Below are 25,158 nucleotides of genomic sequence, written 5' to 3'. Positions count from 1 at the left end.
AGCATTTTTCAGGGCAGAATATTATAGAAGAAAGGGCCTTTTAGAGAAAGTGCTCCAGAAACTTAACATGGCTCCCCTAAGTTGCTCTGCTGGACCCCAAACTATTGATGCATAAGGTGAGGCCTTACAAGCCTGGGCAAATCACCTGGGTGGGGTGGGGGTGGGGTGAACAGAAAAAATTCACAGAGCTCATACAGGACTGGAGGTATTCAAGTTTGATTGCTCAGATTAGAAATTCCTCCTTGGATACCTGGGATATTCAGTGGAGACTCTAGAAGGAAAACATGGTAAAGATAGGGTAAAACAGTTCTAGAGTGAAACTTGTTAGACCTACCTTTAAAATGATTCACATTAAACCCGGAGAGGATTGCAAGTAACTTAAATGACTGCCAGAGCAAAGCCTAACAGTCTTTATTTAAATATACGCACAGACTGGGTTGTGGCTCAGGGTAGAGCGCTTGGCTAGCATGCACAAGCCCTGGGTTCTATTGTTAGCATTGAAAAAAAAAAAAAAAAGAAAGGTATAATGGCTGACCGTCTTCCAAATTTGAGGAAAGCTAGAAACCCACTGATCCAATATCTCCCCCACCAAGCAAGACAAATATAGAGGAAACCACGGAAATGTACACTGTGGCCAAATTGCTTCAAAATGGTGATAAAGAGAAACTCTTAAAGTTAGCCACGAGAAGCAGGGGAGAGAAAGAGAGGACAAAAATAAAAATTTTGCTGACTTGCCATCAGAAACTGCAAGCCAGAAGACAATGGAGTGAAAACCTTTCAGTGTTAGAATTGAGAGAGGGAAGCTGTCAGCCTAAAATTCTATATCCAGTAAAATTAGCCTTACATGGAGCTGGTGGTAGATACATCATGGATTCGTGTGTCAGCATTTACTGATCATACGTTTAAATAGGATTCATATTATCGTATGTAAGTTATACCTCAATGCAGCTGATTACATATATATGTGCCAAGAATCTATGTCATAATGATTGTGCCATTCCATATTTCAGGTGAGGAAACAGGCACAGAGCTGTCAGATGACATGCCCCAAATCACACAGCTTAAGGGAGAAGGAATAACTTTCTGTGGTAGAAGAAATGCTTGCATCTCCCCAAACAGTCAGATTCAGACCTTCTTACTAACAAAGGTGGGGGACACACATCCTTCTAATACCTGTCAGACTACTGCCTGGCTGGCATCTATGAAAAGTCCTCACTGGGCTAATTTGGATATTTTCCCCAAATATATGCCACTTCTCCTTTAGGTGTCTTCTCATTCCCACTGGACTTATTAGCTTGTCACCTCGGATGACACATCAGGGTGACTGTAAGCATCCTCTGGGCTGTGGTTGATTCCTGTTCAGTCAGGAGACAAAAGTCACATTGGTTATTTGAGCAGAGAGCATTTAATATACAGAACTGCTAACTGGTGGAAGGTGGCTGACTGCTCATAGGGCTCAAAGAGACTCCTAAGGATACCCAAGGTACCAAGTGCAGAAGATGAGCAGACAATGGATGAAAAGATGCTCTCTCACCCCGCTGGCTAGAATCCAGTCCTCCTCAGAGTGTATGGCTTCCACAGGAACACGCTTTCTACCAAAGGGCTAGGCTGCAGGTTTTCAAAAGTGGTCATTGTTGCTTGAGGTGGTAGGTGGAACAGAGTTGGTCTACAGTAGCCTGAGGGTGGAAGGAGTGTGGCCTAAGGGCATAGCTGCACCCTCTGCATGGATGCTGGGTGGCTCTGAATAACACTGATGATAGTGAAACAATGATGTTAGTGACAATGACAGAAACCTGAAGAGATGTGTCTTCTTGCTACTGTCACCTTGCAGGGTCACTTCTTTGCTCTCTCTTGATGAATCTCAACATTCTCCTAAGCTGGCAAGGGAAAATGTTTACAGGGTCCAACTTCAGCATCATAGAGCAGAACCAGGAATGGTGAAAGGAGATCTCAGAGACAATGGTAAAATGACAACTGGCACAGTATTGAAGTTGAAATTGGGGAGGTCTTGGGTCTAGCTAAATTGGTAAATGTCATCAGATGAGAAGCAACTAGTCTTCTTGCTAATGTCACTTTCTTTCAAAATCTGTTGTTCTAAGATGTATTTCTTTCTAGATAACCTAAGCTGGTCCATAGTTTTACAATCACTTAGTTTCCAATGTTGTAAATATCAGAGAAAGAGCTCCAAAGTCAAGTGTCTACAGGTCTAAGCAGGTATTGTTCGTGAAGAAAGACAGTTGGGTGGAGATGGGAGTCACCAGAGAGCCCAGATCCATTCAAAGGGGCGGTGGCTTCTTGGTGCCAGCTGGCGGGTGGGGAGGATGTGCTTCACAAGAGTGGACCCGAAGGTGCCAGATTTTATTTTTTAAGAGAAGCTGGGAATATCCTTCTTCCAAGCCTTCACTGGCAAATAAACCAAATGGGAGAAGCACCACACCATCTCTGGGTGGACCTAGCTGTAGGGCTGCCAGTGTATGCCCTAGGCTTTGGGGCTGTCCTCACTGTGTCTTGCTGTACCTCGCGCTCTCCAGCCAGCTGGATTTCAAGCCCCATCAGCTTCAGTTTTGTAAGCATTCACTTTGTGCTTCTTCCTCCCCCCACTTCCCTGCAGTAGTTCAGGATTTCCGTTCCTTTCCTGGGCTGCTGTCATCACAGTCTACTAGCAGCAACCCCTCTCTGCACCATCATCAAAGCGAGGTTTCCAAAGCACACCCTTTCTGTGTCTCCCTTCTGCTTGAAAGTCTTCCCTGACTCCCGTGGCTCCTGTGAATGAAACTCTTCTTGCCCTGCCTTTTAATTTCTCTGTAGTCTGGGCCTCCCCAACCTCCAGCTTGGGTTCTGCTAGTCTTCTCCTGGCCCTGCAGACTCTAGCCACTTCATTTACTGAAATTTCCCCAAACACATTTGCTCTTCCCACTTCCTGCTTTTGACACACGCTGTCTCCTTGCCCTAATGCCTTTACCACTTGTTTGCCTGGCAACCTCCTGCTCATTCAACCCAATCTAAGTGTTTGCTCCTTGGCACAACCTTCCCTTTCCCTTTCCTCGGCATGAGCACACTCATTGTTCACACTGCTAATGTACCCTGGTCGTTAGCCCAGGACCCCACAGCCCTGACTGTCTTCATAGCTGTTTATACAAGGGCCATTACTCATATGTCTTTGTGGTGTTAGGCATGGTGCCTGGCCTATAGTGAGTGCTCAATAATTCATTGAATGACTGAACCAATGAGTGGATAAGTGAATGGAAGACTGGGTGGGTTGCTTCTTTGCTGAACCTGCCTCTGGATGTTCACTGGTGGCTCGTTGCTCTTCACTGATGGGCACTTGGATGGTCATAAGCATGTTTTCCCATGCCAACTGGGCCAGGCTTCACTATTTCAGAAGTCCAGGCTGTTAGAAATGTATTCTGAATTGCTATTTACCGTCTTGTAGGAAGTCCTCTAGTCACTGTTGAATCCTGGAGGTCTTAACCACCACTGCTCTCATAAATGGTTAGAGTAGAGCTATGTTATACTCTGTGCAAATAAAAAACTCTAAACCATTAGCCTATATGCTAGCTGTTTTTAAGAGGAGCTGGTCATCATTTTGAAAGGATTTGATGTTGATTTTGACCTGTGAGTGGGGAACCAGAACATTTCGTGAAGGCTGTGGCCTTGGTTATCTGGGTGCCTAGGAAGTTCACCGGGGGACAGGCCTAGGAGTGCTTAGATAGGTTACTATATGACACTGGCCTGGGTAAAAAAATATTTGTCACCGGGAAGACCCACCAGCATTCTGCTTGGGGTACCATGGAGAGAGCAGGTGAGACTTACTATGGGAGGGAATGGATGGGTATGAAACAGTTATTTATTTAAATTAAGGTCAATTATTTCTTTGTAAGGTGCAGTCAGTGGTGGATGCTGGGAAATTTGCTTCCACTGTAAACATGTTGGTTCGAAGTCATTAATATGACATTCACACATCCCTAATAAAGTACATAACACAAAGATCTGGCACCACTGAAATACCCACAGGACATTAAGTATGAGCCTTAAAACCAAGAGTATTGGAAACAAGATATTTTTACTTCACGTTTGGGAGTACTATAATGGCATTTTGTGGCTCTAGCAGATGCTGGGGCCAGCTGCTAGGAGAGTCTTGGCTTTTTTTCCCCCTCAGTGTTGGTCCCTTACAGATAAAACCCTTGTGCAGAACTCTCATAAAAACCAAACTTTTGAAAATTATCTCTTGCTTGAATACCCATTTTTTTGAGTGCAAAATATATCTGAGATTGTGTAGACCATGGAAATATTTCTATTCCTTGGACTCAGGAGAAAAAGGAACAAAACATATACCTGTATATACACATATATGTATATGTATGCATACACACAGATATATACATACCATCATCCACACACACACACACACACACACGATTATTTGTTTAATCTATTTTAAAAGCACCAAAGGCCCCCACTGACCCTTTTCTCTCCCTGTCATTGAGTCCATGTTTTGAAGACAGATTGAAGATGGATGGTCCAAGAGATCTTTTTGTAAGGTCTGTTGCCCGTGAACTTGCTGGAGGGGAGACTGACTTCTCTGGGCTGGACTATGCTGTAAAGTTGGAAATAGGTATTGTCTGGGTGGGTAGCTCCTTCTGGGGAGGGAATGGAAGTAGCAGAGGGCTTGGGTTGAGAAGTCCAGTGCATTCAGCTCCTCTGAGACTCCAAAATCTCACCCAGAACTTTCTACATCCCAGAGATGGGACACAGACTCCTCACCTCTGAGGCAGACCTGCAGGACAGTGAGCTCTGCCCACAAGGAAAGCATCTGCTTTTGGGTATCTTTCTTCCCACCTGGGACTTTGAGTGAATCCCTGGGGTGCATGGTCTGAGTTTCAGAAGGCAGTTGTGTCTGAAGGCTTCTGCGATGTCTGAGTTTGGAGCTGGAAATAGGTTGAGCTCGGCTAAGGTGGGCTGTGAGTGGAAACACAGGCCAGATTTAGGCAACGGTACCAAGAAGAATAGGAAATAGCTCATGACTACTTTCTAAAATTAGGGAAATACTATTTTGGATCCATTGGGTTAAAATATAAAATACATTGCTAAAATTAACTTCTCTCTCTCCTTTTTTTTAACCTTTAGCAGTGTAACTTCTAGACGTTTAAAAATTACACACATGGCGGGCATTTATGCCTCCTGTTATGTGTTTCTTGGCCAGTGCTGCTCCAGCACTAACCCTGGGCCAGACTGTGGGAAACCTTTCTGCATGAGGAGCACTTGAAAGGACATTTCTGTAGAGCCTCTCACACGGGGTCCTCCTACCTTCATGGTAACTGCACCCTTGTCTCTTTGTACCCTGGGCCACCCACACTTGCACGATTGCAGCAAGGGAGGCTCAGACATGACTCTCTGTGTTTGTATCTTCTAGAGGAGAACTTTGCATTCTTTCATTCAACTTTCTACTGTGTCACCTCTCATCTTTGGATGCAAGAGCTGTGTGGGGCTCTACAGTGACTTAGAGACTGAGAATCAGATTTTCCTGGGAACTGTACCAGCAGGAGTGGAGAACCTCCACACATAGACCTAGCAACAGAAAGCACTGTGTGCAGGGAGTCCCAGAGTTTTGCAGCCATCGCTGAGAAGGTTCCAGAAGCTGGAGTACCTGTCTTACCTGTGGAGTAAGACAGCAGGAAGACTCACCAGGGGGGACTGGCCTGTAACAGGACCTGATAGGTCACATGAGCAGCTGGGACACAGCTGCCAGGGTGGGAAGGGGCAACAGGAGACAGGCTGGTACAGTGATCCCTTCTCACCTGTCAGTCTCAGTGAGGTGGCCTCTGAGGGGGATCCTTGAGTCTTGCTGGCCCCCCACAGATTCACTTTCTGCCATGGGCTTTGCAGTCCTCCCTCTGAGCCTGTCAATCTATGGGCAGCACTGGCAACTGAAAGACGGGTCCCCACATGTGCTTGCATGCCAAGCGCCATCATTCTGCCCTTCTGGCCTGTTCCCTCTGCCCTTCTTGAGGGGTGCTGTCCGTGTCTTGGGGAAGCACCTATTTGCCTCCCTGGTCTGTAGGGACAAATCCCACTGCTAAGCAGCCTTACTGGAGGCTGCTCTCCTGGCTCTCCTGGCTCTCCTGAGCCCTGGCCACACACAGTGTACTTTGGTGGCCGTTTTTCTATTTGAACGTCCAAAGAACAAACCAAACATTTAAAATCTGCAAGCTGGACAGTCTTTGCTTTGGAGCCTGCAGTGAGTTTCTTCATCTTGACAGTGGAGTCATTCTTCTCAGTGTCTGTGCAGTATTTAGGATCCAGGGACAGAAGCATGGTTGGGGAGCCAGGGAGCAGGAGGAGGTGGGCGGGCGAGCAAGCACGCAGCGGGCATGGTCCTTCAGGTTCAGCTGTGCCTTTTAGGGGGGGGAGGCTGGCATCTTCCTCCCAGAGCCAGACACACCTGGCTAGATGCCATGCTCTCTTCTCCTCACTTCGTTATTGTGACAAAATTCACATAACATAAAATTTGCCATTAGCAGTATTTGCTACACCCACAGTGTTGTGAAATCATCGATACTGTGATCTTCCTGACATTTTCGTCACTTTGAAAGGAAACCCCATACCTTCAAGCAGACATTCCCCATTGCCCTCTTCCTCCAGCCCCTGGCAACTCTAATTGGCATTCCCCCTGTAGAGTGGCCAATTCTAGACATTTCGTTGAAGAGCATCATAAATTACACAGTTTAGCGCCTGGCTTCTGTCCCTCAGTGTGACATTTTCATGGTTTGTGCATGTTTTAGACTGCATGTCAGCACTCCACTTCTGCTCATGTCTGAATGACGTACGTTCCTCTGGATACATGCATTTTATTTTTTCATTCATTTATCTATGGATCTTAGGTTGCTTCCACCTTTTGGCTATTGTGGTCTATGTTTTTGTTTGAGTACCTGTTTGGGGGCCGACTCTCTTCTTGCTTGGGCATCCTATGACTCTCCTGAGACAGACTTGACTCTGAGAGGTGGTGAGTGGAAAAGAACTTCTGTGTCCTGGGGACTGGGGTCCTGGGTCCTGGCTTGACTCAGCCACAGACATGCTGGCCTTTGACAAGACCTTTCCCTTCTCTGTGCCTCAGTTTCCTCCTCTGTAGAAATGAGATGAGCCGGGTTTGTGTTTTCCTCTGCCCTCATCAGGGTGCTATGCTCACAGAGCTTCAGGCAGGAGGGGCAGGCTAAGAGTTGGGCTGAAAATCCTTCTTCTCACAGTCTTTCCTCTTCTCAGCGAGGGCGTCTCCTTCTCTGCTTTGTAGGACATTGTAAGCAAAGGCTTCCATGGAAACGAGGAAGCCATCATGGAAGTGGATGACCTCATGAATCAGACTAGGGTTTGGGGGTAGAAATGAGCCTGATCCTGCAATGGAGGGGATCCCATTACAAGATGTTCTGTCTAGACTGCTGCAGGTGGGGTAGGAAGTGACAGGGTCACTGTGGAGTAGGAGACTGTCAGCCTGGGCTGGAGAAACTGCATACACATTTCCTTTGTTCTTCATCCAGCACATCCTGGCTAGTCTTTAAGAAATTCAGGACCATGGTGCATAGTGTGGACTCTGGAGCCATCTGCCGGATTTGGGTTCCAATTGTAGAGGTGTTAGATATGTAACCTTGGGCAAGTCACTTAACTTCTCTGTGCCTCAGTGTCTTCACCTGTAAAATGGGCACAGTTCATGCTTCCTACTTGGTTATGAAGAGCCATTGTCCCCTGTAAAGCCTAGAGAACTATGTGGCTGGGGACAACACTCCATCTTTATTGGCAATACAGTGATGACCCAGATGAAGTCCCTCTTCACCCCCAAATCACCCTATCTAGCCCAGCTGACCCTTTCTGCTGTGAATGTTGACAGCACTTATGTTACCCTGCACCATCAAACACTTCATACTCTCTTGTGTTTTGGTTCTTTGGCATGTGCATGTCTACCTCCTAAGCTGTCAGAAGGTGAGGTCTGGCCCCCACCTGCCCATCTGGTGAGGCGGGGCCAAACCCTAGTAAAGGCAATGGGCTGAGAAGACTGGGCAGCATGAGTCTGGGGTGACATGGGTGACCTGGACATGTCTAGTCCAGCTGAAGGCCAGCAGCTACAGGTGACAGTCCCTGGTGGTCAAGTTCAAACAACTTGGGCACAACAGAGGCAAAACTGAGGTACATGTGTTTAGTTTCCTTTGCTCAGAAAAGCTGATGTTCAGTGGGATGAGTGGGCTCTGTGTGACAGGGGTCATGAATTGGGAGAAGCTATGTTCACCTTAGGGGAACAAGGAGTGGCCAGGGGTGACAGGAGGTTTGTAAGGAAGTGTGATTTCCTGGGCCTCTGCTCTTTAGCCCAGTGGCTCATCAGGCCTGCGATGACCCTTTAAGGCTGGCTGCACAGAGGTGGCCCTAGAGCAGCACTGACGGCACTCCCTTGTTCTCCCTTGTCTCTGTCTCCTCCTTGACCACGAGCTCAGTAGCCGCAGGCTTCATGGTGGTCTTGTTCAAGGATTGGACATAGAAGTTGCTCAGTATGTATTTGTAGGCTACATATTGAACACAGCGAGTGTCCCAGGAGTTTTTCTCTTTGAAGGACAGTAGCAGCGGGAAGTCCTAGCATGGTGGGGAGAGTGTTGGCTGAAGAATGTTCATAAAAGATTTCTTTGGGTGCCTTGGTCTTCCTTCCTTCCTTTCCTTTCCTTCCTTCCTTTCTCTCTCTCTCTCTTTCATTTTTGAGACATGGTTTCTTTGTAGCCCAGGTTGGCCTTAAACTCAATATCCTCCTGCATCAGCCTCCTGAGTGCTGGAATTGCAGGCAAACACCACCACACTGTCTGGGTGTTTGGAACAGAATAATGAATCTAGAGGTAGCTGGGACCCACTGTGTCTCCCATCCTCTGTGTCACTAAGGTATGGTCTTGGGCAAGGGCCTGGATCTTGGCAGAGTTGACACGTTTAACAAGTGACTCAGTAGCTCTACTGACTGGCACTAGCCAGTTTCTCTCAGTGTTTTATGAAACCAAATGGGACCAATAGGGCTGACTGCAGAACTCTGAACAGTCATCTAGGCGTTGTCACCCGTAGTCTGTGTGTGTGGGCAAGTGGTGGTGTGAGGCGTGGAGGGCAGGGAGTGATGGCAGTACATTCAGCAGTGGTGGGCACTTCTGACTTGGTCTGTTTTGTCACCTCTCACAGCTTGTCAGGGTCCCCTAGACAGGTGGCTCACTCTGCCTTTATAAGGCTGATCATGGTGGCTTTTGTCTGGGGACATGGTATGGCAATCAATGTAATAGGATTGTCATTCCTTATAATTGCCCTGGAGAACATATTATTTCAGATGTATGGGAAGCTGAGGTCTGGTGCTCAAGGTGAGAGAGCTGATACATGTCAAGTTGGGACCTGAGGTTGGGTTTGAGCTCTTCACTGCAGTGCTGTGTCACCTTTCTACAGTGACTCAGAGTTTCTTAAGTAACTGATGAGGGCTTCCCAGGAACTGATGTGTTTTGCTTCTTTTAAGCTCTCACTTCAACTATCTTCAGTTAGAAACACACACACACACTCACACTCACTCACTTATGAATGCATGTTTATCTCTACCGTGCCTGCTCTTCTTCCCGCATCCACCTATTCACCCATCCATCCCTCTATCCATCCATCCATCCATCCATCCACTCACCCAGTCATCCCACCATCTGTCTAACAAACACTTATCAGTGCTTTCCGTGTGCCTCACTGTTAAGTCCTGGGGATACAGCAGAGATGACACATTCCTTACCCTTGCATGGTGCAATGGGGATTTTATTCAAGTAAACAAGCAATTAGAACATCGAGTGATAAATCCTAGGCACCAGAGGAAGGTATCATGAGAGCACAGAGTGTGGGCAACTGACCTGTCCAGGATAGTTAGGGAGGCCCGGCCGGAGAAAGGGCGGTCTGCCCACGGTGGGACCTCAGGGAAAGATCTTCCTAAGGAGAGGAAACTAGCCATGCGAAGGCTCGGGATGAGAGGCCGATGCCTTCGTCGATCAGTGACTTATTTTGTGATTTCTTTAGCTTACGCAATGAAACAAGTCTATTTTTGCCATAGGTTGCTGCCTCCCAGATTCTTGGTGTAAGATGCAGGCTTCTGGACTGAGGTGGCTTGGACTCTTGGTTCCTGGTCATTGGCTATCTTGTGGCAGTGGCCAGTTCCCTCAATTATGTGAGGGCCTGATCTCCACCAGGCCTTGTAGCCTTCATGTTACACAACATGGTGGCATTTTCTACTCTAACTTGCTCTGCTTGCTTGGCTTTGGTGGTGTGGCATCCTGTTTCCTTTCTGGTCAAGTGTAGCCTCTCTGATCACAGGTATCAATTCCATTATGCCTAAACCCAAGAGGCTGCTGGCCACTGGGCAGATGGGCTGCTCCATTCCAAGAAACCTGGCTGCAAAAACAGCTGAGAAGGAGGCCTCCGCTCTGTTTCCCTGACAGTCAAGGGCGGTAGCGCCGTGTTGTATCACCACCAAGATCAAGGAAGTTGTCTATTAGCCCAACCTTAATTTAACTTACCATCCCTGCCAAGTTCGTGTGAGCAGATCTGTTTGGAGGTGGAAGTAATGGGCCATATCGTGCCTCAGAGCTGCAGCAATGACTTACGCTGATGTCACCCACTGGCTTTTTATGGAAATTATTAATAAATCAGTAATTCTATCTGCAGTGATGTTGTTGTGTTTATAAATATTTAATTTACCTTCAGGTGCTCACATTTTCTTCATCTTTGCCTTCAACTCAGCTGACATTGCTCTTATCTGAAGCACTGCTCGATAGATCAAGTTATCAGTGGTGGAAAAGGCTAACAGATTCTCTCTCTCTCTCTCTCTCTCTCTGGAATAAGGCTTATCTTTTTTTTTGTCTTTGTGTGATTTGGCTCAGGGGGTTGGGAGTCAAGCTGACAGAAGGCAACATCTCTTGTGACAAAACTGAAAGATTCGTCCAACTTCAGGAAAACAAACTAAACTTTCCAGTAATGACCTTGCCTACGTGGAGACCTGTTTTGGGCACGTATTTTTCCCTCCTTTGAATTAATGACATTTAGACTCTAAAAGGGTGTCTGATGTTTTCCTCCCACAGAGAAATATTTTTGTCCTCGCCACCAACTCCTCTCTTGAAATCGGTGCTTTGATTATGATCGTACGGCAGGTTGAGTAGAAGGACTCAGAAAATCAAAATAGAAGCCGAGGCCAAGCCGGCTCCATTTTTCTAGCAGAGGTGGAGTTCCAGCCGGGCAGAGGAGACAACTGGGAAGCAACAAAAACTTTCTTACTTCTCAGGGTCCAACGTGAGCTAATTGTTGTTATTATCTTTTTATTCTTCTGTTTCAGGAAATTGCAGCTTATTTAATAACATTTGAGAAACACGAAGAATGGCTAACCACATCCCCTAAGACAAGGTAACGTCCCAGATCTTGAAGTTTTTCTACTATGTATGGTAAATGCACTGATTGACTTGGTGGATTTCCTGATTTGGCCAGTCAACGCAGGGCAATGAGTTGACAATGCCTGTGACACAGAGATCTTGTTAATTGGCCCAAGGTTGTGATAGTGAATGCTATCAGAAAGGATTAAAAGCAGCACAGCTGTCCTCAGGCTGAGGGTCAGACCCTTGAGGCAGGAGCCTCAGAGGAAGTTTATTTTGGGCGAGTGCTCATCTGCCACCAGTACTCTCGAGAAATGTGCTTTGAAAAAAGAGAAGCTAGCTTAACTGCTCAGGTTTATCTCAATGTGTTTTCCAAACTGAAAGTCGAGTTATTTCTGATTGCCAGTAAGAAGATCGCCCAAATCAGAAGCAATGGCTAAGTTTTCAGTTTATTATGCAGTAAATGTCATTGAACCTACTAACTGCCACAAACATTTAACTTCTCTCTCCGCTTGGGAATGGAGGGAATTGGCAAAAATATAGCTGACCTGTGTTCTGCCCACAGAAGCGCTGTTATTATTCCATGAAGGATGGTGAGGTTGGGATTTAGGGCTTGTTTTAAAGGCAGCCTCTTCTTTCTCCACCTCTTAAGTTTTTATTTTTTTATAGGTCCCATCCTAGCACTTCAGGAATTTGTGGTCACTCTCTTCCGATTGTCATAACTTCTCTATTAGCGGTGACAGGGCCAGGTGTTTGTTAGCAGAGGTGTGTTCGCTGGAGTGTGGCTTGCAGGGTGACTGGGCTGCAGGATTGCATCCAAGAGGAGGAATGCTCAGATCCTGTCCATTCTGCAAAAGCACTGAGGTCTCCAAGTTTGTTAACTGGGACCAGGAAAAGGGTGACATGGAATCTTGAGTCCTCTGGGTTCTTGGTTGCAACCTTGACCTGTTCATCCTTTCTGAGCTATGGAGGAATAGGTCTGACCCTTGAGGATGTTCTCTCATTCTAGAAGATATCTAGAAATATTATTTCATTGGGCTTAAATGTTTACTAGTCAGTATTCTTTGGATGAGGACAAAGTTCTCTTCTACATTTTGGAAGAGGATAGGGGACACTGAAGCGTCAGAGGATATTTCTCGTGAATTCCCTGCCCTAGCAGGCCTGAGACTGGAGGAGACTCCTGCAGGATGTCCTCAGCTCCTCAGCTTCTGGAGCCATAAGTTCCATGACATAAAATTTCTTTGTAACATGATGATGCTGTGTAAGAAATAACCCCCAAACTTAGTGACTTGCAATAAAAACTTCTACTTCTGCTCATGGCTTTGTGGGTTGCCTGTGGTTAGGACTGTTCCAAGTATTGTTTGTTCTAGAATCTAGGCTGAAGAAACCCTTCTGCCTGGGAAAACTGGTTTTTATGAAAGATGGCAGGAGTATAAAAGCCCAAGGCAACCCATGTAGGCACAATTAAAACCCCCACTTGGATGACAACCTATACACACATGCTCACAAGTCCCCTGGCCAGAGCCAGTCCCCTGGCTAAGCTTAGAAAGAATGGGGCTAGAAAGGATATGGTGCCAAGGAGTGGGGCACGCATGGGGAGTGCAGAGCGGAGAGTGGTACAGTCCGCAGCTTTCTGAATTCAGCCATATCACAGACTGCAAAGCTGGTACGCTCACCTCTCCTTTCTTCTGGGGGCATCTTCCAGGGCAGTCACCTCAAACTTGAGCTGGCATTGAAGGGCTTGTTAGAACACGTCTCTGGGCTCACAAGTTGCTGTCTCAGTAGGTCCTGAGGAGGGTCTGAGACTTTGTTATTTTGAACCAGTTCCCAGGTGATGGGATGAGGCCCATCTGGGACCTCCTCTGAGAACCACTGACCTAGTTTCTTTGGGGAGAGGGAGGCAGAGAGAGTTTCTTTCTCTGCACTGCTTCCTGGTCTCAGCAGGGCCCCTGCCTTCCTGCGCACTCCTCTCTCCTCTGTAAGGTGCTCCTGGGATTCAAGTGGAGGAAAAGAGCCTCTCTTGAGCCCAAGTGAGGCTCTCCACAGCACGCAGGTGTGCCTTCCAAGGCCAGGGCTTCATTTTGCCTTTCAGCCTTTGGAATTTGGGTTTCCACTAAAAAATGCACGTCACCTGGCTCACTGGACTTTTTTGGTCTATAAGTGGAGTAAGAGACTCCCTGTACCAAGGAACAGTGCAGAGGCATGAGGCAAGGCAGAAGAAGAAATGGGGCTCCCATATGACAGATTTAGGTTTGAGCCCTGGCCCTGTCACTCAATTGCTTTGTGAGAGCAAGAATGTCATTTCAGCTCCTTTAAAAGTTCTACTTTGTCTTCTCTATCTATCTATCCATTTATTTATTTATTTTTGGATCTTTTAAGACAAAGTCTTGCTATATAGCCCAGGATGGTCTTGAATTCAAGCTCCTCCTGCTACAGCCTCTGAGTGCTGTACCCGCCTGCACTTGTCATTCTTCACGTAGAAAGTCGAGTTGCTGTTGCTCCTGTCTTCACTGGGTCATCACAAGGTTGAACACGATGATATTTGTGAGCCTACTTGCATGCGTGAGGGACCATGTCCTGTCCGGGGTGCCCCTCAGCTTGCTGGAGGCCCTGGCCTCAGGAAGCATCTGCCAGAGTTTCTCCAGGTTTTAGAAGGACGAATTTCTTTTCTCAAGGCAGAGGGTGAGACAGGGTTCCTATTAGTATTATAATATGCACTCTGTGTTTACACTTGAAAGCTTCTTGTCCCAGGAGAAGGGAAAGTTGCCTTGGTTGTTCAAGGACCTTCCTAAATTAGTTGTTGAGTTGAGTTTGGATCCCCCCTCCCCATCTCCAGTACTGAAATTAATTGGCGCCGTTAACTGCTGAGTTCATACAAACTGGCCTCCTGGTATTAAGGAATTAATGACACCAATACCCCGCTGAATGAGAAGGCAATGCAACTTCTGTTTGCCACCGCTGCCACTGCCACCACCACTGCTAATTTCATTTTAGAAAATTAATAAAAATGAATTGCACCACTGACATTTATAGTTTCCTAATAAAATGATACATTGTTTGTGTGGAGGAATCCCTATTAAATTAATTGTTGTAATCAGTTCACATATAGATGTTGGTACAGGAGCCACAGAGGGACCTGCTGCTTGTCTCCAAGGTTTTCTGGGGGCTGGGGGTGATAGATATAAATATGGTCTGTGCTCAGATCCTGGCCTAGTTACAGAGAAGGCCCCAGGAGCCCCCGCTCACCTGTTTAATAATGAGGCATGTGACAAGGAGTAGAGTTGGGGACCTCGGGAGTGGCATCGCTGCAGCAGGGCTGAATGCTGAGTGTTTCAAGATCCCGTATTGTGCTACCAGCAGCTGGGACCTTGAGCCAGAAAAATCACCTTTCAGGATGTCTTTATTTGGCACCTGCTGTGTGCTCAGCACTATAATATGTCAATGAGAGACTGGGGGAACTTTGCATCTTGGAACGAAGAGTATCCTCCCCCCCATCTAGAATGTTCTTCCAGCTCCTCCTTTGGGCCTGGATTCAGGTGACTTTTGCTCATTGTGGTCTTCCCTGACCACACACCCCTTTCCCTGTTTCCCTGTGCTGTTTCTCAGAGTGCTCGGTGCCATCTGACACCCTATGTGCCTTATAATTTCTTTGTTTATATTTATTCCTTATCTGACCCCCCAGTGCATGAGTAGAAGGATTTTTCAGGCAGGCTTCTTCATAGGTGCTTACAACAGCGGCAGACACACAACAGCATCCTTGTGGGATGAGCAAAATGGGGTAGAAGATGGGAGTCTGAGTATTGTCAAGGACGAACCCCGGGTTTTCTCCACCTATTTCTTCTTGCAGGTCTAGCCCAGGATTGGCTAACTGACCAGAGCTGTGCTTTTGCACCTTTGCTGTGGGCCAGGCGCTATGCTTTTTTTTTTTTAATTCATATGTGCATACAATGCTTGGGTCATTTCTCCCCCCTCCCCCACACCCTCCCTTACCCACCTCCCCCCCTCCATCCCTCGATACCTGGCAGAAACTGTTCTGCCCCTATCTCTAATTTTGTTGAAGAGAGAGTATAAGCAATAATAGGAAGGAGCAAGGGTTTTTGCTGGTTGAGATAAGGATAGCTATACAGGGAGTTGACTCACATTAATTTCCTGTGCGTGGGTGTTACCTTCTAGGTTAATTCTTTTTGATCTCACCTTTCTCTAGTTCCTGGTCCCCTTCTCCTATTGGCCTCAGTTGCTTTTAAGGTATCTGCTTTAGTTTCTCTGCGTTAAGGGCAACCAATGCTAACTAATTTTTTAGGTGTCTTACCTATCCTCACCCCCTCCCTTGTGTGCTCTCACTTTTATCATGTGCTCAAAGTCCAATCCCATTGTTGTGTTTACCCTTGATCTAATGTCCACATATGAGGGAGAACATACGATTTTTGGTCTTTTGGGCCAGGCTAACCTCACTCAGAATGATGTTCTCCAATTCCATCCATTTACCAGCGAATGATAACATTTCGTTCTTCTTCATGGCTGCATAAAATTCCATTGTGTATAGATACCACATTTTCTTGATCCATTCGTCAGTGGTGGGGCATCTTGGCTGTTTCCATAACTTGGTTATTGTGAATAGTGCCGCAATAAACATGGATGTGCAGGTGCCTCTGGAGTAACAGTCTTTTGGGTATATCCCCAAGAGTGGTATTGCTGGATCAAATGGTAGATCGATGTCCAGCTTTTTAAGTAGCCTCCAAATTTTTTTCCAGAGTGGTTGTACTAGTCTACATTCCCACCAACAGTGTAAGAGGGTTCCTTTTTCCCCCGCATCCTCACCAACACCTGTTGTTGGTGGTGTTGCTGATGATGGCTATTCTAACAGGGGTGAGGTGGAATCTTAGTGTGGTTTTAATTTGCATTTCCTTTATTGCTAGAGATGGTGAGCATTTTTTCATGTGTTTTCTGGCCATTTGAATTTCTTCTTTTGAGAAAGTTCTGTTTAGTTCACTTGCCCATTTCTTTATTGGTTCATTAATTTTGGGAGAATTTAGTTTTTTGAGTTCCCTATATATTCTGGTTATCAGTCCTTTGTCTGATGTGTAGCTGGCAAATATTTTCTCCCACTCTGTGGGTGTTCTCTTCAGTTTAGAGACCATTTCTTTTGATGAGCAGAAGCTTTTTAGTTTTATGAGGTCCCATTTATCTATGCTATCTCTTAGTTGCTGTGCTGCTGGGGTTTCGTTGAGAAAGTTCTTACCTATACCTACTAACTCCAGAGTATTTCCTACTCTTTCCTGTATCAACTTTAGAGTTTGGGGTCTGATATTAAGATCCTTGATCCATTTTGAGTTAATCTTGGTATAGGGTGATATACATGGATCTAGTTTCAGTTTTTTGCAGACTGCTAACCAGTTTACCCCCAGTTTTTGTTGAAGAGGCTGCTTTTTCTCCATTGTATATTTTTAACACCTTTGTCAAAGACAAGTTGGTTATAGTTCATATCTGGGTCCTCTATTCTGTTCCACTGGTCTTCATGTCTGTTTTTGTGCCAGTACCACGCTGTTTTTATTGTTATTGCTTTGTAATATAGTTTGAAGTCAGGTATTGTGATACCTCCTGCATTGTTCTTTTGACTGAGTATTGCCTTGGCTATTCGTGGCCTCTTGTGTTTCCATATAAATTTAACAGTAGATTTTTCGATCTCTTTAATGAATGTCATTGGAATTTTGATGGGAATTGCATTAAACATGTAGATTACTTTGGGGAGTATCGACATTTTTACTATATTGATTCTACCAATCCATGAACATGGGAGATCTCTCCACTTTCTATAGTCTTCCTCAATCTCTTTCTTCAGAAGTTTATAGTTTTCCTTGTAGAGGTCTTTCACATCTTTTGTTAGGTTTACACCTAGGTATTTGATTTTTTTTTGAGGCTATTGTAAATGGAGTTGTTTTCATATATTCTTTCTCAGTTTGTTCATGATTAGTGTATAGAAGAGCTAATGATTTTTCTATGTTGGTTTTATAACCTGCTACTTTGCTATAGCTATTGATGGTGTCTAGGAGCTTCTGAGTAGAGTTTTTTGGGTCTTTAAGGTATAGGATCATGTCATCTGCAAATAGGGATATTTTGACAGTTTCTTTACCTATTTGTATTCCTTTTATTCCTTCTTCTTGCCTAATTGCTCTGGCTAGGAATTCCAGTACTATGTTGAATAGGAGTGGAGATAGCAGGCATCCTTGCCTGGTTCCTGATTTTAGAGGGAATGGTTTTAGTTTTTCTCCGTTAAGTGTAATGCTGGCTGTAGGTTTGTCATATATAGCTTTTATAATGTTGAGGTACTTTCCTTCTATTCCTAGTTTTCTTAGAGCTTTTATCATGAAATGGTGTTGGATCTTATCAAAGGCTTTTTCTGCATCTATTGAGATGATCGCGTGGTTTTTGTCTTTGCTTCTGTAGGCGCTATGCTTTTCAATCCTCAGGACAGCTCTGCTGCTGGGCTGCTCTGTGATGGTTGGAACTGGAATTCGAACCCAGGACTATCTCACTGCGAAGCCCATAATCTTTGCTTTGTGTTCTCCCTTTGTTGCTCAGAGTGGCATGTGGATTAGAAGGCAGCCCAGGAAACAGCTCCACCATTTCCCTTTACCTCCCATCCCTGTGGGTTCTGCACCTGCTGAGAGACCAGGAGCCATGCTGGTCTTTGTCTGTGGGTGCGCATGGCTTGGCTATGCCAGCCAGGTGGGCTCCCTGTGCCTTTCCTGGGCTTCTTCCCTCATCCCTCCCCTCCCCCCACAAAGGCACAGGCAGTGCAGGAAGTGCATGCTTCCCTGTGGGAGTGGGCCCCGTTCACCAGAGGGCGGGGAGCAGAACTGGCTAGGTGACTGCAAAATTTCGCGATCCTGATAATTTGCTTCTCTCCTGGGAAACATGCAGCCTTCCCTAGCAGCCAGGGACGCGTGAGGCTCAAGATTGAAGTGAGGGCACGTCCTTCCGAGAATCTTGTTTATGCCGGTTAAAGGAGGCTGGAAAATACTTTAATTATCTTATTAATTAATTGGATTGATATAGATAGCACCTCAATGCCGACGCACTAAGGGTCTAGTAATGGAATTTTCCTATAATGAACACTAAATGCTTCTTGGTCAGTAAATAGTAAAACACAGAGTAGCAGGAGAGTGAAAGGAAGGGGAAAAGTGAGACCTGTGTCAAAAGATGCAGAAGACCCCCTTCCTTAGGTTTTCCTGACCCCATGTAGTGACTTCTTCGAGTGCCTCAGGTCGTTCCCTACCCCTGATGGTGGGAGGACACCAGGTTTTGGGTGGTCTATGCTTTTGTACCACATTCTCTTTTCTGGACCCTCCACCCACTGTCTGCCTGTTGATTCTTCTGATCACCCACGAGGCTGAACCTCTCCTGTGACCTGGATGTTGCATTGTTAATGTCAGACTTGTCCTCTGTCCTTTTCTTACTCCCCTGACCCCTATCCTGGCTTTTTATTTTTGTTTTTTTATTAGGATATATTCGTTGTACTGGGGGGATTCATTGTGACAATTCCAAATAGCCTTATATTGTCCATTAGTTAGTTAACTTTGCCCCACTGTCTCTCCCCCTTACTCCCTCCCACTTAAAGCAATTGTAAGAGGTTTCTTTGTTCTATTTCATATAAGTATATGAAATCCACTCACCATATATCCTCACTTTAATCTCCTTCCTCTGTCTCCCCTCCTCCCTCAAATACCCCCCACAATGCACCTATTTTATAGTCCTGTCTTTCATTATTAATATTTAAGTCGATGTTGAAAGGTGTTTCTCAATGTGTGCCCGCTGTGAGTCCCACACTGGTTTGCATCTTCTGATTTTCTAGTTCTCACAGGAGCTGCCTTAGTTTTAAAGCTGCCAGAGCTCACTCCAGGTACTCCCTGTGGCTCTCTTTCTCTTTTGTCCTCTGAATCTAATTAGTCACTGATCTGGTCACAGTCTTCAGCTGGAATTCCCACCCTTGTTTCCCTGTTTGCCCCATGTTCAGAGCTCACTCACCACCCTATCATGTGAGGGTCACTGAAATAGCTACAACACTCTCCCTCTCTAGGCTGAAGTCCTTTTGCAGTTGACTTTCCTAAAATACTCCTTTTCTTACGTCTCGATTCTACTTGAGAAGCTTGGAGACTTCCTAGACCATAAGACACCAGACTCCCTGGTGTCTGTAGGGTCATTATTCTGTCTCAACCTTCCCTTTGTAGCTTATTTTCCCTGACTGCCCACCTCCAAGTCCTTGCTGTAGCTAGGGGATGCAAAAATGCTTTCCCCAGTCATCCTCCTTGTTCCACACTTTTGTCTCAACCTGGGGCCTCACCTCCTGGCCTTCATGTCCAGCCCCATCTGCCTCTTCCTGGGCACCTCCCCCAAGCCCAGCCAGCCCTCCTACCTCTTTTAACTTCTGCAGCTAGCCCTTGCTTACCACCAATTTGCCAATTTAGCTGTTGTAAGTCTTACCTCCCAGTGAGAGTTGAGTTCTCCAAGGACAAGGAAGAGCTGTCTCTTTGGTCTCCTGGTGGCTTGCTGCAGAGGAGGCTGTGACATTGATGGGGTGGGTGGGCAGTGTAGGCAGTCATCAGGCACAGTGGGCTTGCTTGGGAGAAGGGCCAGGATCTAGATGCTACAGTCTGTGGGCTCCTTGTCCTTGAGAACCTTGGTCTCCGAAGGTGTGTCAGTCTGGGAGCAGAGGGCTCAGGCCCCCACTGGTCCCTGTCCAGGTGGTGTTGTTTCTGCCCAGTTTTAGTGTAAGTGAAGCATAGGGGTGTGGGGGGTGACCTGTTGGGACAGTACTTTTCTAAGGAAGCCCCTATTGCTGGCCAGGGTGTTCAAGTGACCAGAATAGAATCACAAGGATAATAGAGATCACCATTTGGATGATATAACAATTCCCAGAGCTAAAAGTCATGGAATTCAGAGATCCACTGCAACACAGTTGAGTCTGGAAGATACTATGCTAAGCGACCCAAGCCAGACACAAAGAGACAAATACCGTATGATTCTCCTACACGAAGCACGTAGAGTTGCTGAATTTGGAGATAGAAAGTAGAATGGTTCCACGGGTCTGGGGGATGAGGGGTAGGGAGGTGATGTTTAATAGGACAGAGGAGAACAGAGATGGTCATGATACCTTTGAACTGTGTTCTTAAAAATGGCTAAAATGGTGAGTTTGATGTTGCATATGTTTTACAATGATTTAAAAAAATTCTCAGAGTTGCTTCTGTGGTCTTTCTCAGGTTTCCAGTGGGCAGAGTTGGCGGGGAACTGAGGATTGCTCCTGAGTGTGTGTTGGGGCAGGAGGTGTCAGGGTGCTGTTGGGGCCAGAGTCTGGGAGGGCTTCTGATACCCAGGTCATTTCAGGGACCCTGCTTCAGAATTGCAAATGAAAAACTCCTCATTCCAGTACGGTGACTGCTGTGTTATGAGAATCAACGGTGTGTCATGTTGGGGCATTTGAATGTGTGACTAATGTATACAAATGGAAATCCTTGACCAAGTCCACACCATGCCACTGTTAACCAAACAGAACTGTGGTGTGAGGGAGTCCCTGGGTTTGGTGCCTGTCAGGACTCACATGAGTCCTCAGTAGCCTAAGGACATCCCAGAAAGTACCTGTTAGGATGTTTTTTTTTTAATTTCTGGGATGAAGTAAGGAATTAACTGTGGTCTGGAGCCTGATAAGGTATCTCTGGTGGTGTCTCCACAGTGCTGGGACTCCCTAAACTCTGTGCGGAACTGAGTCTTTTCTGGATCCCTGTTCTTTATCTGGAATTACAGAATTCAGAATGTCACACCAGGGGGAGCCTATGGAGGCCACCTTGGGGTCCAGGAAAATGGCCAAGGCAGTGGCTGCTGAGTTCCTGCAGGGAAGGCTGTCACCCACACTGGGCTCGTGATCAGAGGACTGGCGGGCTGCAGCTGTGCTTAGCTGCTTGCTGAAGTGATAGTGCCAGTGTGTGCTTCTGGTCCCGGAGTGGGAGCTGACAGTCCCTGGAGCCAGGAATGCAAATCCTGGGCCTCCTGGGGGAAGATGAGGAGGAGGCATTGATTTCTGGGTCTCTAATTTCTCCTGGGGTTAGACGGCTGCTAACTTTCTGGTTCCTTTTGCCCACTTTCTTTTGCTGTTTTAATTTTTTTTTAAATAAACAACACATAGTTTAATAAGTCAAAGCTTGTAAGGAAACATAGAATCCTCTGCCCTACAGCTTAGTCCTGTTCCCCAGGGGTGGTCACTTCCCACTCTGGTTCCCATCTTTACCTCTACATTGGCAACTTTCTTTGTTCTGCTGTTTGCTGACTTGTCAATTTTAGGCATAATTTGACTTCCTCTTAGGCTAAATAGGGTTTACTGTGCCAGGTGCTTGGCTCTCCTTCCCTGGGGAAGGGGCTCCTTGAGGGAGGGGAGGGGAGGGACGCACGGACAACGCTTGAGATAGCCTTAAGATCTTTCTCTCTGGAAGATGGTCAGCATTCTGGGCTGGCTGTGACCTGGCTGTCTGTTCTGGCTCGGCTGCTGGAGGTCAGGGAACCAGGCAGGGGAAGGCTTGGCATTTCACTGTTCAGCATGAAGGTTGTCACAGAATTCTCCCAGTTCATGACTGTGTTACTTGCCTCTCCTCCCAGTGTCTTTCAGGTCCTTGTGTCTGGCAGGGGTCGGGTAGAGTTGCAGCTGCTCAGGACAGTTGTAGGGGCTCAGAGGCACCTGTTCCCATGCAGACCTGCAGCCTCCCTCCCTGCCCCTTTCCTGTCTCCACCTCAGTGGCTCCCTCTACTTCTGCTTCAGTCCCATGGCTCTACAGGCTGCAGTCTGCTCTGTGCAAACCCTCCCTAGGGCCCTTGGGTTCAGCCTCTGTGCCTGCCCTTGGGTTGCCAGCACTGCACCCACTCCCAGCTCACCATGTTCAGCTCTGCTCCCCTTGGCCCTTCCTCATGGGAACACTTATTTTCTACCTCTTACTGTCATTGATTTTCACCTCCCTGGGAGCTGCCGGCCCTTCCTCAACAGCCTCTGTAGAGCTGCCCCAAGAGGATGTACCTCTTGTTCCCCTATTTTCTGTCTCCCATCTTGTGCTCATGCTCTGCCTCGCTTGCTGTATCTCTCTCTCTCTCTCTCTCTCTTTCTCTCTCTTTTGCAGCTTTTTCTACATGCACAGCTGCTGAGGGCTGGAGAAGCCCTGTCTTTAGGACTATGCCTTCTTCATTTCTGAGGACACAGACATGATGCCACCTCCCCCTCCTCTTCACCCTTAGCTCAGAGCCCCTCTTGGCATTGGCACAAGGGCATGGTGTGGCCTCTACCTGGGCAGAATTCTGAGGTCCTGGGAGATGCCAGGGACATGCATGTGACATGACAAAAATATCTTGATATTTCTTATCTTTACGTGGTTGTGACTGTATCTTCCTTGGATAATACTGGGACACAGACTACATATGACACCTGTGATGCATGTCGGGGCATGGGGTGCTGGGACACCCTGGGTGGAGACTGCTCACTGGGGCAGATGCTTGCTGGCCTCTCTAAGCAGGATGAACTGGCAATAATAACTACACAACTCAGAGGTGTCTGGCTGCCCTGCCAGCATCCACTGACTGCAGGTTAGGGTCATCTCCATTCCCTGCCAGTCTCCTGTCAGCATCTTCACGCCCTCTCCTGAGTTTGGCAAAGGACAACTGTTGGATATCTCTGCCATGGACCAGGACTGGTGTCTAAAGTGCTTCGCCTAGATCAGTGTTGATCTAGAAAATTGTGCTTGCTTCAGGGAAAGGGGGGTGGCCTGGCAAGGTGGGCAAGTGTGTTTTCCGAATAACCACCTTCGCAATTCCTAAGTTTCTGTGTAATGTGTAATTAGCAATCATAGGTGTTCTGGGCTGGGGATCCTCCCACGGTTTTCAGTTGTTTGGTTAGGAGGCTTTGCTGTCTTTGCCATTCTTAAAATTTCTAGTCTTTTAATATAGAGAGTTATAAAAACATTCAAAACAAACCAAAAACAAAGGGAGGAAATCTTTCCTGGTTCTGAAACTCTACAGCATAGCCTGCTTTCTACATGAGCTTTCACTTTGTGTGCCATGGTGTATGTATACGTGTGCATTCACATATACACATATGGAAAGAAATAGCGTACAGACACACAGACATTTAACACACAAACACATGCTCATGTATGCACAAACATGGAAGCACCCATATACATATACCCACATGCACACATCCAAGCATGAATATACAATATGAATATGTGCCCACACACAAAACCAACATACACATGTGTACACATACACAAATATACAACAGTCATATGTACATATTCCTTTTTGAACTGGCCACTGTCCTTTTAGAGAAAATATTTCTGAGAAAATGTCATTCTGTTCATTCTACAATTTCATAAGATGGAACTTATTTGGGCAGAGGAAAATTTCTCCTAAAAGAAAAGATGAATTCTTCTGTACTGGCTGTTTCTGAGCTGCTCCAGGAAGGAACTTCTAGTTAACCGAGCTGGTTAGTGTGGGGCGACTCAGGAAGAAGGCAGCAGTCAGTCTAAGGCTAGGCCAGCCGCATCCTGCAGGGGAGGGTCCTGGCTACGTCCCGGGTGTGGGCACTCATGTTTCTGGGCTTGTGACTTTTCATCATTCCCCAAGACCCGTAGGAATTCTGGCCCAGACCTTTTCCTTTTTGGCAACTTGACAGGCACAGGACCTCTGGACAGCAGTGCAATTGAATTCGTATGCAAGATGGCAGCTGGTGCCTAGGCTGAGATGTGGGAAGTCAGACCACTGGCAGGCTTGAAAGTGGTAGGGAAAGGCTACGAAATTATGGAAAGAACAAACCTGGAAGAGTGAAAACAGATGAGGCTCTTGCTTCTACAGCCCGTGCCATGAACATGCTGCCTCTGCACAGTTCACAGCAAAAGGCCCAAACCTTCTGCCTCCATCACCTCCATCCTGCAATGGTTAATCCGATCTGCCAATGTCAGGGTTGCTGCCCTCTGGTTTTGGGAGTGGACAGAGCTCTATTTGGGAAAGGGACATCGTCTTCACCCAGGGTTACAAGTGACCCCTTGTATTCCTGAACTGCTTGACCCCAAATTGTCACCTTCCTGCAGTCATTGGCCAGCATTCACTCCTCTTTCGACTCAGTGGATTCTTTGAGTTCTCGTGCCAGGTGCTGTGCTGGGCATTGGGACAGAGTGGTAAACAAGATAGCTAATTTGCAGTAATTGGAATTTCTAGGAGTGCTGCAAGGGTCAAGCAAGTGTAGGTGGAGGCTGGGGCAGCAAGTGGGGTGGGGGAATGGGAAAGGCAACCAGGCTGCCTTCCTGAGGGGCGAAGCTTCGGGTGGAGTCCTGATGTGCGTGCGTGTGTGTGAGTGTGTGCGTGTGTGTGCGTGCACACTCTCAGGGTATCACATTACCCACGGCCATGGCTGCACATCGTGCACAGAGGTGAGGCAGGAAGGTGTGGGGGATGGGGTGAGAATGGACCAAAAGCCCTTGCACCTGGAGGTAGTAGGGGTGAGGCTGGGAGACTCATGGAGACAGGCTAAGGATGAGGACAGTGCTGGATGTAGTGGAGTTCCTAGTGGAGGCTTTGAGCAGAGTGATTCCATGTGTAGATATTGTTAACGCTGCTGCCCTGCTTGCCCTGGAGGTGGAGAATTGGAGAATGAGCTAAAAGGCTGTGAGTGGATGTAGAGAGAAACCTGGGTGCTCTCACAGACTTCTGCAGATGCCCATTTTACTGATGG

General features: G+C 46.7%; 1 protein-coding gene across 19 annotated transcripts in view; it reads left to right on the top strand.

The window, feature by feature from the left end:
* The window catches only part of Camta1 (calmodulin binding transcription activator 1), an 826,483-nt gene that overhangs the window by 262,788 nt on the left and 538,537 nt on the right, over positions 1 to 25,158 (top strand). For 15 of the 19 annotated variants that reach the window (XM_074081464.1, XM_074081453.1, XM_074081463.1 and 12 more), the window contains one exon: positions 11,363 to 11,430. The exons of 3 other annotated variants lie outside the window; for them this stretch is intronic. In XM_074081464.1, the coding sequence (XP_073937565.1) occupies positions 11,363 to 11,430 (68 nt within the window). Of the gene's footprint in view, positions 1 to 11,362; positions 11,431 to 25,158 lie in introns of those variants that run through there. One more of the 19 variants, XR_012450140.1, reaches the window with a different exon arrangement.

The sequence above is a fragment of the Castor canadensis genome, chromosome 7 (genome assembly GCF_047511655.1).
Source record: "Castor canadensis chromosome 7, mCasCan1.hap1v2, whole genome shotgun sequence".
NCBI lineage: Eukaryota > Metazoa > Chordata > Mammalia > Rodentia > Castoridae > Castor > Castor canadensis.
Note: the sequence above shows the minus strand (reverse complement) of the source record. Positions and strands in the feature narration are given on the sequence as shown.